This window comes from Zingiber officinale, chromosome 8A, assembly GCF_018446385.1.
Source record: "Zingiber officinale cultivar Zhangliang chromosome 8A, Zo_v1.1, whole genome shotgun sequence".
In the NCBI taxonomy this organism is placed as follows: Eukaryota; Viridiplantae; Streptophyta; class Magnoliopsida; order Zingiberales; family Zingiberaceae; genus Zingiber; species Zingiber officinale.
In genome coordinates this window covers 14,339,617-14,354,921 of record NC_056000.1, presented here as the reverse complement: position 1 = coordinate 14,354,921, position 15,305 = coordinate 14,339,617, and the positions used below count along the sequence as shown (strand labels likewise).

General features: G+C 42.1%; 1 protein-coding gene across 1 annotated transcript; it reads left to right on the top strand.

Moving 5' to 3' along the window:
* The first annotated feature begins 4,552 nt into the window (after nt 1–4,552).
* Nucleotides 4,553–5,771, top strand: LOC122012712 (zinc finger CCCH domain-containing protein 2-like). The gene has a single exon (XM_042569341.1). The coding sequence runs from the start codon at nt 4,600–4,602 to the stop codon at nt 5,611–5,613; it is 1,014 nt and encodes a 337-aa protein (XP_042425275.1). The 5' UTR covers nt 4,553–4,599; the 3' UTR covers nt 5,614–5,771.
* Nucleotides 5,772–15,305: the final 9,534 nt, after the last annotated feature.

Below are 15,305 nucleotides of genomic sequence, written 5' to 3'. Positions count from 1 at the left end.
CTGGCTTTATTTTATGCAAATTGCAAATATGCAGCAAATACGCAGGGCAAAGGATGTGAGGGGCCATCTGCCCTACTCCTATAGCGTCGATATTAACTACGAAATCAGGTTTTCCACGTCTACTACAGTTTTTAAGCTTTATATTAGTTTTACTGTCCAAAATTCATACATGAAAAGGAAGCATGAAACAATTCTGGGCTCTTACATACGGGTCAGTTTCTAACAAAATACTTACTAGATGAAAGTTGAACAGGAGAAACTTGGCCAAAAGGGGACGGATGTATAAGCATTGCAGCACAATCCAATAAGAAGGCGATACAGCCAAGGCCACAAGCAGGAACGCCGTATGGCAAAGGAGCCACTGAGACAACTATTCCCCAGGCCGGCTTTGACTCGGGGAAGGAATTGGCCCTGGGGAATGAGCACTTCTGCGTGAAGACCTGTCGGGAGATTCAGGGGCGTTCACAGCTCGAGCCAGCTCCGCGCGTAAAGATCTGATGACCGTTTGCTGCTGAGTGATAGTGCGTTGCTTATCCTCGAGGCCCGCGCGGAGGAGGGATAACTCCTTTTCATGCTCTCGACGCAACTGTTCCTGGAGACCAAGTTGACGCTGCAGGCTAGCCTGGCACTGCTCCTTCCTCATCTTCTCCACATCCACGCAGTACTTTGCAAGGCGATACTGGTCTTCCATGGAACGCAGAACAGCTACCTGGCGATCTCGATCCTGAGACACGCGATTTAGCTCGCGCTCTCTCGAGACAAGTAGCGTGGTGAGTTCGTTTACCAGCATTCGGGAGGGTGGTTGGTCAACTTCCTGAGAAGAGGGAGGAGAATGCATCGTGTGGGGAAGCGGGTGACGGAACGCGGGTAAGACAGCGTGATAGCACGGAGAATCGACCTTAAGGCTCCTTATAAAGAGGAGTAGCAGCTACGTCAAAGCAACTGCGTGGGCGCGGCGCCCCAAGCGGCTGGCGACGCAATAAAGGAGGCATGGTATCCCAAGCGACACGACACAAAGGTTGATGTGAGAGCCTAGGCGACGCGACACAAAAGTTGGTGCGTGACGCAGGAAGCAGAAGCGCGCAGAGATATGCTGAGGTCACAAAGATGTGCTGAGGCAGGAGCACGGAGATATGCTGAGGTCTCAGAGATATGCTAACGTCGTGGAGAGGTGCGAAGGTCTAGTCAGTCAGACTGTCGTCCTCCTTCGACTAGACTTGTGAGGGAGGCTTGTGATACGGTTGGTAATGGAGGGTCCCATGAGGAAAGGGTTGGAAAAGTCAAGGCCATATGGCGGTCAAAAGTCAAGAGGACGTGGTGGTCAATAGTCAAGGTGATGTGGCAGTCAAGGGTCAGGCTGACGGGGCGGTTAAAGGCAAGCAGGGGTGATAGTCAGAGGTCAGGCAGGCTGGTCGATCAAGGGGGCAAAGCCGTCGGAAGACGAGGGAAGACGTCAGGCGGAACACAAGTCACGGGTCGGCAGCGGCAGGGCTGATAAGAAGCTGCCTGAGCTACAGACCTGCGGTTAAGGGTCAGGAAGTACAAAGCGCAGGATGCAAGTCGGGATCGGCTATGCAGAGGCCAAGAACTGGAAGTATAAGCCAATGGGTTGGAAGCGGCAGAGCTGACCAGGAGCAGCCCGGGCTACAGACCTGCGGAGGAGGGCCAGGAAGTACAAAGCGCCGGATGCAGGTTGAAGATCAGCGTAGATGTGTCTAGACAGCTAGGGCTGCAGGTCTGCGAGTTGGAGGCCTGGAAATGCGAACCACGGGTGCAGGCCGGTGTAGGGACACAATGGATCGGAGGAGCTGAGTAATACGGGTGCGGAGAATCTCAACGGTCCGCCGAGGAGAGTCATTACATATCGACACTGCGGGCGAAAGCGGAGATTCCTAAAACGAAAAGATGCCCTCATAACCAGTAGTAGCCTGCCAGCTGTCCCCCACTACAAGACAAAATCCATGTACAAGGGCGGAGGTTCCAAAACGGAAAGATGCTTGCACAACAAATAGCCGCACGACAGGTGTCCGGAAGGAGGCGACAAAGCCCAGCGTCTAACGTTTTTTCTGACACGATGGCAGGCTCCAAAAGGGGGAGGGCATAAAAGGCGAGAAATCCCTGTTAGACAAATCCGGGGACTTTTTCCCTGGGTTTCGGTCTCTAACGTGAGGGGGGAGATTGTTTGAGTGTGTGCAGGGTCCTGCAGCAAGCGTCAGCCACCCGCGGGAGCCGAATCATCTTCTACGACCTTCCGTCAACCTTCGGGACACCTGGACCGGCCTCCGTCCGACTCAGCCTCCGGACGGGATCACAAATAATTCATTAGAAATAAGATAATACCCTTATAATTTAGATAAACATTTAAAATGAGATTTTGTAATAATACACCCTCTTTATCATTTATTTATATTACAGTAGTGTTTAATAATAATATTTTGTATGAATATCATAATTGCCTTCAAAGTGCGTTCGACTTGCGCATTATTAGAGTCGTCAATTTATATTGGATCTGTCGAATTAATCCATCCTATCAAACAACTTAAGCGAGCTGGGTTAGAATTTTATCAACCCAAGTCCGTCACGAGCTGACCCGCCTAGGCTCGTGATCCACGCGTGTCGGCCCACGATAGGCTTGGATTGACCTACAGGTTGAGAAACACATGTAAGTTAGGTTTTTCTTTGCCAATTTATTATTATTTTTTTATAATTTTGAAATAAAAATAGCATTATTCATCCCCATAGCTACTATGTAAAATACATATTTATGGATATATTTGGTTGATGAAATATTTCCAAAGTAAAATATTGAAAATATAAAATATTTTTATTTTTTTTTAAAAAAAATTGATAGGCCCGCGGGTTGACCCGCCAAACCCACAATCCGTCTTAAATGGGGTTGGGTTGGAAATTTTTTAATCCGCTAAGTTGACGAGTCAGTCCGTCTCGTCCCGTTAAATGATTGGCCTATCACAGGTCAACCCATCCCGTCATAAATTGATCCGTGTGACAACTCTACACCATAGCGCTCATTGCATTTTGTCGGGCGGTACTAATTTGGACCTTATTTTTAAGCCCTATTATTGGGCCGAGCGAGTGGCACAGTCCATATGATCATTGTGATTAAAAAAATCACAACATGACGATGCGAGCTAAGGGCATCTGGTTAAACTTTTAAAAGAGATTTTTTAACCTTTAATATATCACACTAAGATCATATCAAAATAAAAAATTTACTATTCTTTCTATAATTAAAAAAATCATCTATAATTATTTTATGAATCCTAAGTTACAAATCATATAACTCTTTATATTACAAATCACAAAATACTATTTTATCATTAATTACGGATTCTATTTTAAGATACTTTTTAATTATAAATTTCAAACCTCATCACTAAAATAATTCAAATTATTTTACTCAAATTTTTTAATTTTATAAATTTCTCAAAAAGTTGGTATCGGAGATGGTCTGACGAGGGCCTCGGAGGAAGCAAATACATTATTCTTGTAAATTTTGATTAATTTAATGAATCGTGTAATTGCATCTCAGTACAAAATAACGCATTGCGAGTCGGTCGTTGAATTTATTAATCAATAACTGCAATTTTTTGTGGCATGCAAACCACGTCCGTATATCGCGGGACGGGATCCCACGTGCCAGAGTTGTCGGATACTTGATCCATCACGTGACGACAGCTCCACGTGGCTCGCAATCCTTCACCTCGCTCTCGCTCTCGCTCTCGCTCTCGCTCTCTCATCTGATCCATATAATTGGAGAAACTTCCACCATAATACAGTGCACATAAGATTAGATTGGGCCCACAATCCTCTCTCTTTCTCTATCTCATGTCGATGAACTCGGTCATAGTTGATACATAAATATTTACTTTAATATATCTTAATTTAATTCTGAATGGATGCAAATATTTCACCAGGTTTTTTTTTTGTTTTATTGCATATAAAAAGCCGTTGTATTCCGGTAATTTATCTGTTTATATATTTTTTACTATCAATGATATCTTATTTTACTCTAATAATATATAATTTTTTAATAATAATAATAATAATAATAATAATAATAATATATCAGTGGCTGGATCCCACGATAGCTTCCTTGTCGACGCTCGTGGCTGTAGGATCTCGATCGTACGAATGCCGTTCACTATTGGAATGGGTAAAAACAACGTGATTTGGATTGGGAATCGACGCCCCCACCCAACACCAGAAACAGCCTGCCATCAAAGGATAGCCAACGGCGAAACGGGTACAGTCGAGTGGAGTCGACTATGAGAACTGGCTTTGTCACTTTCGGGAATAAAAACGTGTCTTCTGGGGACGCCTGCTTCTTGACATCTCACTATCTTCCTATCCATCTGTACTCAATGATACCTGCTACGATTTCAAAACGACATATAATTTACGTTTTATTCTCTATGTCACCGTTTCTTTCGGCTCTAGATATTTTGGGGTCGTCCGTGGTATACTGACCATATCTATTCAAGTTTGGTTTTCTCAGCCAAACCGAACCCGGTCCAGCGTACTGATTTATATTGACTCTGGACTCCCGGCGATGAAGCAGAATGCACGCGAAAGACGACGATGATGAGACATGGCATCCTTCCTCACAGTCCGACGGTTCAAATCCCTTCTTGGCTCCCCTTCGACGATCCTAGGGCCACCGTTCCCGGCTGTGATGGGATCTTCGATGAGACCGCGGACGCTGCGTTACGAAGGGAGGAGGAGGAGGAGGAGGAGGAGGGCCACGCGGTAGCGATGCTGTCTTCGGGGGACGTGATCTACGCGTCGGACGATTTCCGGATGTACGAATTTAAGGTGCGGCGGTGTGGCCGCGGGCGCAACCACGACTGGACCGAGTGCCCCTTCGTGCACCCCGGGGAGAAGGCGCGCCGCCGCGACCTCCGGGTGCACCGCTACTCCGGCGTCGCGTGCCCGGCATTCCGTAAGGGTGCCGGCGGGTGTGAGCGAGGCGACTCCTGCGAGTTCGCCCACGGGGTGTTCGAGTGCTGGCTCCATCCGGATCGTTATCGGACCCAACCCTGCAAGGACGGTCCCGCTTGCCGCCGCCGCGTATGCTTCTTCGCCCACACGCCGGAGCAGCTCCGCGTGCCTCCGTCACCGAAGCAGAGAAGCTCGCCCTCTTTTTCAAAGTCGTCACCGACGTCTATTCTGAGTACTTATCCGCTGATGTCCTCGCCGAGGGAGTCGCCGCCAATTTCGCCGAACAAAGAGGAGTTGCATAGGATGTGGTGGCAATCAAGCGCGCCGGTGAACGCGATCGTGGCGTCGATGGGGCAGTTGCAGCTCAGTGGGAGGAAGTCGGCAGCGAGATCTTGTAATTTTCACGGTGGGTTGGCCTCGCCAGGGAAGAACGATCTTTCCTGCTTCGGTAATGCTAGCTTTAACAGCTTGCCTTCCACTCCGGCTGCTGCCGCGACTGGGTGGACGTCGAACGATGAAGCGGCGGAAGAGAGGGTGGAGTCCGGTAGGGCGCTGAGGGCGAAGATGTTGGAGAGACTGAGCAAAGATGGAGTAGGTTCTGAGAAGGCGGAGGCTACGCCGGACGTTGATTGGATCTCCGATCTGTTGAAGTAATAATTAACTAGCGAAGGAGATTTGAAGAACTAAGACAGAGTTGGCAGTTAATGTAATTATCTCGATTTTTAATTCTTTGGATGATAATTAAGTTTAAGTTACAAAAATATTATTTATGAAAGGCTTGAGATTTAAGAGAAGGTTGTATAATTTATCGATCTGCACGTAAAGATGTGTAATTTGGATTTACAAGGCACTAAAATTCCAATGATCGAAGGCGCGAAATAATCACGACGCGCGGTGCTGTTAACGAGATGTTGCGCTGTGACAAATATCCAAGAGAGTTTAGCCAAAGAAAAAAGAGTTGCAAGTGTTAATTATACTTTGCGATGAACATTGCGAAATGCACGAGTGGCCCCTGATGACTTGTAGAAAACAAAAGGATGAAGGCGAGGGAGAGGAAAAGGCTGGAGGTGTTGACGGAGAAGAAGCTGCCTAGGTTTTGGTGATGAGTTTGATGACTCAACCAAGGAGGTGGAATATCGGTGGGAACATTAGGGAACAGACCCGAAGTAAAGATGCTTGCTAGTAGAGAATCCTTGCGTGCGGCTCGTTTCTGTGTATATGACACACGGGATCTCTACGTATGAGTCCACATCCTAGGGGCTTTTCCATGTCAGAAGAACTGAGACCCTGGAATCTCAACCAATACACGGAAACGATGGGGATCCACATGTTTTAAAGGTAGTATCATGATTTCACTCCGGCATTAAAGCGTTTTCTTTTGGTTAAAATATAGCATAGTGTCAATATCAACTTTAATAAAATTAAGATAAATATCTTTCTTATATGTTACTCACTATTCCAAAGATGAGTAGTCATTCATAATTTATTTCCTCCATATTTATCTTAGAACAAATTGACGAGGACATTGAGGATAAACGTATTCATCTTTTATCATAACTATACTTATAGCAGATCATAAGTTTTTCAACATACACTAATGCAGATCAGCTTCCATAGTTTAAAACCTTAAACTTCAACAACTTATTAAATGCAGTTTATTTGCTATTGTTCCATGGCCGTTCTCAATTCCCTTCTCGAGTCAAAAATGATAAATCTTTAAATTAAATGACGTTTATTTGCTATTGTTCCATTGCAGAATATTATGAGAAAATAGAGATCGACTTAAGATCCAAATAAACGTCATTTAATATTATGTAGCATGCAACGCGGGAGGATGAGGTCAGAGCAATCGGAAATTCGAAGGGTCACCCATTGGCTTTGTAAATGAGTTACGTCGAATACTAACCGAACTCTTCTTTTATAAGTTGTTTAGGACATCTCCAAATGCAAGTTTGCTCCCAAAAGCCCAAAAGCCTCGATCATGATAAACTTTGTTTACTATGGCTTTCATCATCTTGTGGGTGCCTTCAAGAACTCCGAGCACCTCCAGGGCACCTCCATGTCACGAAGCTTTATCCGCAGACTTTTCTTCTTGAGGGTGCCTCCGGCTCATCAAGGGCGCCTTCAAGTTATGATCCAAGGCACCTCAGAGCACTTTGGAGGCGTCTTAAATATTATTCATCCGAGGTTGATATTTACTCCTTTTGTCCTGTAAAATGTGTTAGTCCAAAAAATAAAGTATACCCTGCAAAACGAAATTAGCACAATAAAAAAATCATATTAATTAGACTACGTCTGTCCAAGATCAGGATCTAATTAAGGTCTCAGTTTAGAGATTCAAAATGGACTTAAACTGGATCTACACCTAAAATCCCTAATTGGGACTCATCCTCACTGGAACTCTCTCCTCCAGTGACTTACCTTATTTACCATACAGAATTGCCTGACTTCCTTACGGTCCACCAGGTTTTTCCGTCAGCTGTCAGGTCCACAAACTCAACTAGACTTCGGCCAGCTGTTAGGTCCTGTGGATCCAGCCGGACTTCCTGTCAGATATCAGGTCACTCCTTGACCTATCTAGACTTCTACTCCAGCTATCAGGTTCTCTAGACCTAGCTGGATTTCAACATGGTGTCAGACCAGTCAAGTCCTGCACACTTGGTAGAAAAGTTAGATCACAACACAATTAACTTTAATCCATGCACTTGTCATTCATCAAAACTTAGGTTTGACTATTGATGCCAACTGCACCAACAGTTTGGAATTCCAAGGTCTTTTCTCAACAAAAATTAAACTTCTTCCATATTCACATATTTGACCGATCAGCCAAGTAGATCATTAAAACTAGTAGGGGGTTTTCTCACTAAAGATCTGGGGAAAAAAACTACCTCTATAAAGCCCTGTGAGAATACGCTTATAAGTATTTCTGAGGTGGTCGAAGGAACGTCTTATGCCATCCTATTAAACCTTTGAATATAATCTTTCAACGTTTCCTTCGACTTCTATTTCAAGACAAATAAATTCATGAAGGTTTTGTGATACCTCCTGCTACTAGCGAAGTGGTATAGAAATATAATCTAGAATTCTTTAAACGAATAAATGGAGTTTCATGGGAGTCAGGAAAACCACCTTTGCGTCAGTCCCGAGAGCGTAGTAAGAAATACTTTACACTTTACCCCATCTGAATACTAGTATGGCAGTGACATATTCTCAAATTTACATAGATGGTCCTTGGGATATGTTGAACCACTGTAGTCTCCTGCAGTTGGTGGTTGATAATGATGTGACAATAGATCTTCCAGAATATCGAGGTTGAAAGGAGAAATGATTGTTGGAGTAATCTATGTGACCCTAGATTTTGATATTTGGATAAAGGTTTAAGTTAGAATTATTGTTATATTTGATATGCATTGTGAGTATGCAGAATGCAGATACAACAAAGGCAAAGTCTAAGTGTGATCTTAGCGAAGGCAAAGTCCAAGTGGGATCTTAGCAAAGGTGAAAGTCCAAGTGGAGTCTTGGCCGTGTAAGTCCAAGTATGTAGTCTTGGCAATGCAAGTCCAAGTGTGACTTGGCAAGATTGAAGTCCTGGAGGTGAGGAGCCTCTTGGCAATAGAAGACATGACAACAAGGATAATGCCGAAGGAAACTCCTGAAAGTAAGGTGTGAAGGATGGGGAGGCATCTGAGGGACGCGAGGCTGATGGAGGAGGCTAGAAGGCAAGGTCGAGGTTGTGCGGACAAGAACGAGTAAATGAGAGATTGTACTCAGGGTAAAATCCTAGGTTTGGGATTTTACCAATCGATTGGCAATTGGACCAGTCGACTAGGTTAGAGCATAAAATATTTCTGTGTCGACGGCTGTGAAAACCAATCAACTGATACTGTAACAGTCAACTGGGATTGTAGCAGTCAAACCTTTACTGTAACAGTAAACTGATATTTTCATTAGTCGACTGGTATCGAGCTGTTAACATGTAACGGTCGAATTCCACATAGGACAATAACTAATATACTTACCAGTCGACTAGTAGACGGGGTTTTCCAACCCATGACTTATATAACCAAGGCTTTAGAGCTTAGTTTAAATTGACGAAATATACTTGGTTAAAGTCTATTAGAAGCCTCCTAAGTGATCCAACTTCTTTTTGCCATCTAAGGATTTTTGGATCAAGGTTGTGGTGAGGTTTCTCCACCGAGAAGGATATTTAACGTAGCTGGAGTTTTTCGGGGAGTCATCCACCGACGGATCAGGATGGTCCACCTTACGGACAAAACATAGAGTAGAAGTAAGTTATCTCCGAACCACGTTACATAAACATGTTATGTTTGTGTGCTTTCTTCTTGTTCATTGTCTTGTAAATTAGCTTTCTTCATATTAGTGTTGTTTGTATTTTCGCTCTGTACTAACAAGTTGTAAGAAGTGATCGAAGTGGATGATCGACTATTTACCACCTCTAATCAGGCATTAAGGTCCCAACAATGACCAGATTCACTGATCGACTCTTTGTTGATGCTTGTGCTCGAGCAGAATCACATAGGGGAGTATTTCCAGCAGATGACTCCACTGACTGAGCACCCCCAGGATGCCCAAACGGATGCAGTCCCACACCACTAGTTTGCCTTGATGTTGGTTGAGACAAGTGGGTTTTTCTGTCTACGCAGGAGGCACCATTATGGGCGAAGGGAGGTTTACTCGCTCTTGAGGCCCTATTACCTGCTGTTGTTGCACTTGGTTCACTTGCTGCTGCAGTAGCGCATCTCTCATGGCATCAGCTATAATCTGGGTTAACTTTGCTTGAGTTAGAGTAATATGTCCAATGTCATCCACGAGTATTTAGTTTAGGGGTAAATTTCACACAGACAATGCCAATTTAATCCTACTCCAAGATCCTCAAATTTGACTCGTCGATCTGTTGGTGGGAAAGTTGACCACTGTTGAAAAGATTATCATCGGAGACAAAGTCCAAAATTGATTTAGGAAGAAGAACTGTGTTCCCTTTTCTTCACTTAGCTCTATCCTTTTATACCATTTTGGAAGACCCTTCTTCTTGTTGATGCAATTTCCCTATGTTAAGGTTGACCAGTTTGATATGGGAAAAGTCAAGTAGGTGAAGGTTGACCGGATACTTAACTGAAAAGTTCTAACTAGATGTTAGGCAAGGACACGACCAACAGGATGGTTGGCAGAAGAAGAAGAGTCAAGTAGGTCAAGGTTAACTAGATACTTGACTAGAAAATCCTAGTGAGTGAAACTAGGTATTTGGAAAGTCCCGGTGAGTGAAGTCAGGTGAGAAGACCTAGAGAGTAAAGTCGGACAGATGAAAAGCCCTAGTAAGTGAAACTAGTTAGTTAAAAAGTCCTGGTAAGTGAAGCCAGTTGAAAGTTTAAGTGGATTAATGGTTAACCGGACACCTAGTGATTAGAAGTCCAAGTGGGTGAAAGAAGTGACCGAACACTTGGCATAAGGAGAAAAGTCCAAGTGAGTTAAAGGGTTGATCGGATACTTGGTGAAGAAGTCACAGCAGGTTCAAGTTGACCAGATGCTAGGCAATGAGGAGTCCCAACAAGTCACAGTTGACCCGATGTTGGGTAAGGAATCCTAAACTTAGATTTGAAAGTTAGGATTTGGTAATCGGTTAGGTTAATCGATTACACCGTGTGTTAAATGATTAAGTATTTTGCTTAATCACTTAAGAAACTCTCTGTTTGAAACAGAAAAGGTTGTAATTGATTAAGGCAATCGATTATGGTATGCTTAATCAATTACAGTAATCGATTAAGCCGTTTAACGTGAGTACACAGAGAGGTGCCTAATCGATTAAGCACATCTTATGTGATTAGAGTAATCGCTTACGAGTCATTCTCGCACAAATAGAAGCATGCCTAATCGATCAGGCTAGTCGATTAAGCATATATAATCTACTGGGTTAGTTGATTAAGATTCAGAAAAATAGCCGTTATGTAGGTTGCTGATGTGGTAGTCGATTAAGGAGATTGTTAGATGATTAAGACACCCGAAGTCAAAGAAAAAGGTGGGCGCGTGCATTGTTCATCAACTCTTCTCTCCTACTCTCTTCACCAAACTCATAGATCATCACCACTAGTTCTTGAAGCTTCTTGGAGTCAAGTATTGTTGTACTTCCAAGGTCAAGAGGCATTCCCAGACAAGAAGAAGAAGCTAGCTAGGGTTTCATTTGTGTAAATCTTGTAAGATTTTTATTATACTAGCTTCTCTTTCACTCTTATTGTATTGTGAGTTTGTACGAGATTTCTCCACCTCCGAAATATTTCTAAGAATGAGTGTTTTGATAGTGGATGTGTGAGAGAGGGTCGGATCCTTCGATTAGTCACCTTATCTTGAGCTGGATACCAAGTAAATTCTTGTGTAACATTGGGGAGCTTTGCTTAGAGTTTATCCGCTACAACAACATCTACGAAGTGAGCGAGCGAGCAAGATGAGTTATTCACCCTCCATCTAGCTTCGAAGTATCCCAACAAGTGGTATCAGAGTGAGGTCACATAATGAGGTCGCTCTTCACCAGACTTATCGCCAAAAAGGGCAAAGAGCTAAAGGAAGAAGAAGAAGTTGAAACCCCAATTTCATCAAGTCAAAGATTTCATTAAAAGAACTCAAATTTAAGATGTAATTCCGAGATGAACTCGGATTCAACACAAGAATGCCTCCACCATTCACAATCACAAACTTCGATCTTTGAAAATCAAGGATAAAAAAATTTCTTGATGATGGAGATAGAACAATAGTTTGCTCTAATGGAAGACTTTGAAGTTCCAAAGAATTCAAAAGGAAAAATCATCAAGAAGAGCAATTGGAGCAAGGAACAACTTCAAAGGTGCAAGGCAAATGACAACGTAGTTAAATTATTGGTTAGTTTATTGCTAAGCACAATTATATGCAAGATTGGAGATTATAAAGATGTCAAGAAATTTTGGAGTAAATTGGTAAAAATTCATGAAGAACCCTCCACTATATCAAATCAAGATTAAGAATCCAAAAAGGACAACTCATTGAATCAAGAGGAAGAGGATTTAGAGGTTGAGAGGTGCTCAACATCCGAGAAGGAAATTGAAGAAGGTTCATCCTCAAGAGAGCAAAAGGACAAAGGCAAAGGGGTATACTCTTTGTTTCATGTGCAAGAGGATGAATGAAGAGGCCTCCACCTCTAGAATTAATAGGAGCGTCATTCATTGACACTGGAGCAAGAAGGGTCTTCTACCTCCGAGTCAAATGGAGAGGAAGATGGTGCTACCTCCACAAGTCAACAAAAATCAAATGGAGGATCATGTGCCAATCCTACAAATGAAGGTATACAAATTACAATTGTTAATAATAAAAATCACATTATATGCTTGAGTGTAAGGACAAAGGGTATTACAAGAGTAAGTGCCCTAAGTTGACAAAGAAGAAGGGTCAAGCAACACCAAAGGCTAAGGAGAAGCCAAAGGAGGTCGGTCTCGTGGTACAAAAAGGCAAGGAGCATATTATGTATTTCTCTTGCAATTGTTGGAACTTCAAGGTTATTTTGATGTGATCAAACAAGTTAATTTATGTCCTGTTTGGTTTAACCCTTGTGTCTAAGTGTGCAGGAGCTTAGGAGCATAAGAAGTCGAGCGGAAGACGCGGCTAGCGAGAAGGATGGCACGGGGAGAGAGCCGACGGGCTCGGTGTGTCCGAGGGACGAGGTGCCGCGGAAGAGTACACCGACGGACGAGAAGAACGTACGCGGCGTTCGAGGGATGAGAAACCAAGAAGGAAGGCTGCTCGAGAAGAAGGTCGGAACTTGGGTTCGGGTGAGCCCTATTCCAGATGGCTGAGATCACCCAAACAAGCGGAGCTGGAGCGAAAGACCCGGACCGAGGCGAGCTGAACCGGAGTAGAGGGACCGGACTGAAAAAGTCAACACTATTGACTTTCTTGGTCCGTCGACAAAGGCTATAAATATAGCCTTGGTCCAAGAAACTAAAACACAACAAGCAATGGCATATTCAACACTTGTGCACTCCTCTTGTTTAGTTTAGCTTATATTTTCTGTACGTTATTGTTGTAAGAGACTTCTCCGCCTGAAGGAGATCTTTAGTGTGTGTTTCATTCCTTGGATTAACAACTTCCTTGGTTGTAACCAAGTAAACTCCTTAGCCTCTTCTTTTTAATTTATTGCTTTTATAATTTATGCAAGTGTTTCTTTAAAAGTTCGAGAAGGGTTGTGTTTTTTTTGTGCAGGGCAATTTACCCCTCCCCTCTTGCCGACCTCCAAAGGGACCAACAAGTGGTATCAGAGCGAGGATGCTTCAGAAGGACTAACCACCGACTGAAGCAAAGCAACCAATGGCCGGACCAAGCATCGTTCCACCAAAATTCGAGGAAGACTTCGTACACTGGAAACGTCGTATGGAGGTATTTCTGAAAATAGAATTTGAAATTCGTTTAATAGTAAAATATGATTTTGTAGCTCCAACGAATCAAAATGGAGAGGAAAAAGAAGAAAGTCTTTAGATGAAGAAAGAACAAAACGATTCCATAGCAAATAATCGGGGGAATATCACTTGCTGAGCGTGTTGCCACCTCAAGAAGTCAACCGCATCGGAAGCTACTCATCGGCCAAAGAACTCTGGAAAAAATTCTTGGAACTCCATGAAGGCACATCCAAAACCAAACTTGCAAGAAAAGATATACTTTGGGACAAACTAACAAATATCCATATGGAAAAAGGTGAGAAGGTAGCCGATCTACATGCAAAGGTAAAAGAACTAATCACCGGACTTGAAAACCTCGGAGAAACGGTAACCAACCGGAACACGATACGCTATGCACTCAATGTCTTTCCCAGGACTCCAGAATGGACCTCAATAATCGACGTTTACTACATCTCAAAGGATCTGGAGGTAAGTACCCTAGAGGAACTCTTTTCTACTCTTGAATTACATGAAACCAGATGTGTAGGGACATCAGAAGACTTAAGCCAGATTATGGTGCTAAATGGAACCAAGAAGGATGAACCCAAGTCAAACTCAGAAGAAGATCAAGAAGCTTATATGGTAAGAAATTTCAAAAAATTCTTTAGATCTAATAAATTTTAAAAAATGTAAAATAAGAAAAATCCAAGAAATAGAAGAAAGGTTCATTGCTACCAATGTCAAAAGAAAGGACACTTAAAAGAGGATTGCCCAAAACTCAAGAAGGATAAAGTCAAGATACCCAAGAAGCACAAGAATCTGAAAGCTACTTGGGATGGCAGTTCATCATCTGAGCCCGAAATACAAGAATATGCCAGACTAGTACTGATGGCGAGCTATGAATGGCAAAGTACATCAGAAGCTGGTATCAATGAAGGGGGAGTGACTTTAGATGAATGCAGCGAAGCAGGGGAAGAGTCAGGCTTCAAGTCAGATATGGTAAGTGAGGTATGCCTCTTACCTCCTGATCAACTTTATTATGATATTAAGTCTATGGCAAAATCTATGTACAAATTAAAAAGTAAAAATAATAAATTAAAAAATGAAAATTTAGGAATAAAGAGAATTTTAGCAAAATCATGTCTGATAGAAGATTTTGATAAAATAAGACTTGAAAATGATAAATTAAAAAAAGAAATAGAAAACTTGAAAAATTCTGCTTGTTCAAATACTTCTGCTTTTAAAAACTATAAAGGATTAAACTAGTACTATAGGTTTCACAAAAGACAGATCAGAAAAATATCAAAAGCTTATATACCTAGAAAATACCTGATTAACCTTATAGGAAGGAACCTATATTGGGTTCCAAAAACTTGTTTAATTAAAAAGAAAAAAGAAATTAGACTTAGGGCTTTCAGGTAGAAAATTGAATATTTGAATTCATTAAAAGGTTTTGTCTAGAAGTGGTTGATGATCCAATAACCAAGAAGGTCTAGTGACTCGCCACAGCTTGGAAGTCAATTTCTGAATCAAATACTTAATTGACAAACTGATAAACATAAAATAGTTAATTGCTTTTAATATTTGCCAATGGTTTAACACTTATTAAATTTTTTTCTAAAAATTTCACTTAGAAAAGTTTAATATTTAAATTATTTCTGTTAAAATATTTTTTAAGTTATTTATTCCATAGCATAAAAATTTTATTTTTAACTTAGAAAATTAAAATTTTTCTTACCTAGAAATTGTGTTATTTAGAAATTTTTCTGCCTAAAATTTTCTCACTTAGAATTTTTTTTAACACTTAAAATATTCTAATTTATTGCAAATTTTTTAAAAATAATCTTAGACTTATTAAGGAACCCCATTTTTTATGTGATCAAAGGGGGAAAAGGATATATTAAGTCTAGGGGGAGGTATAATCTAATTTTT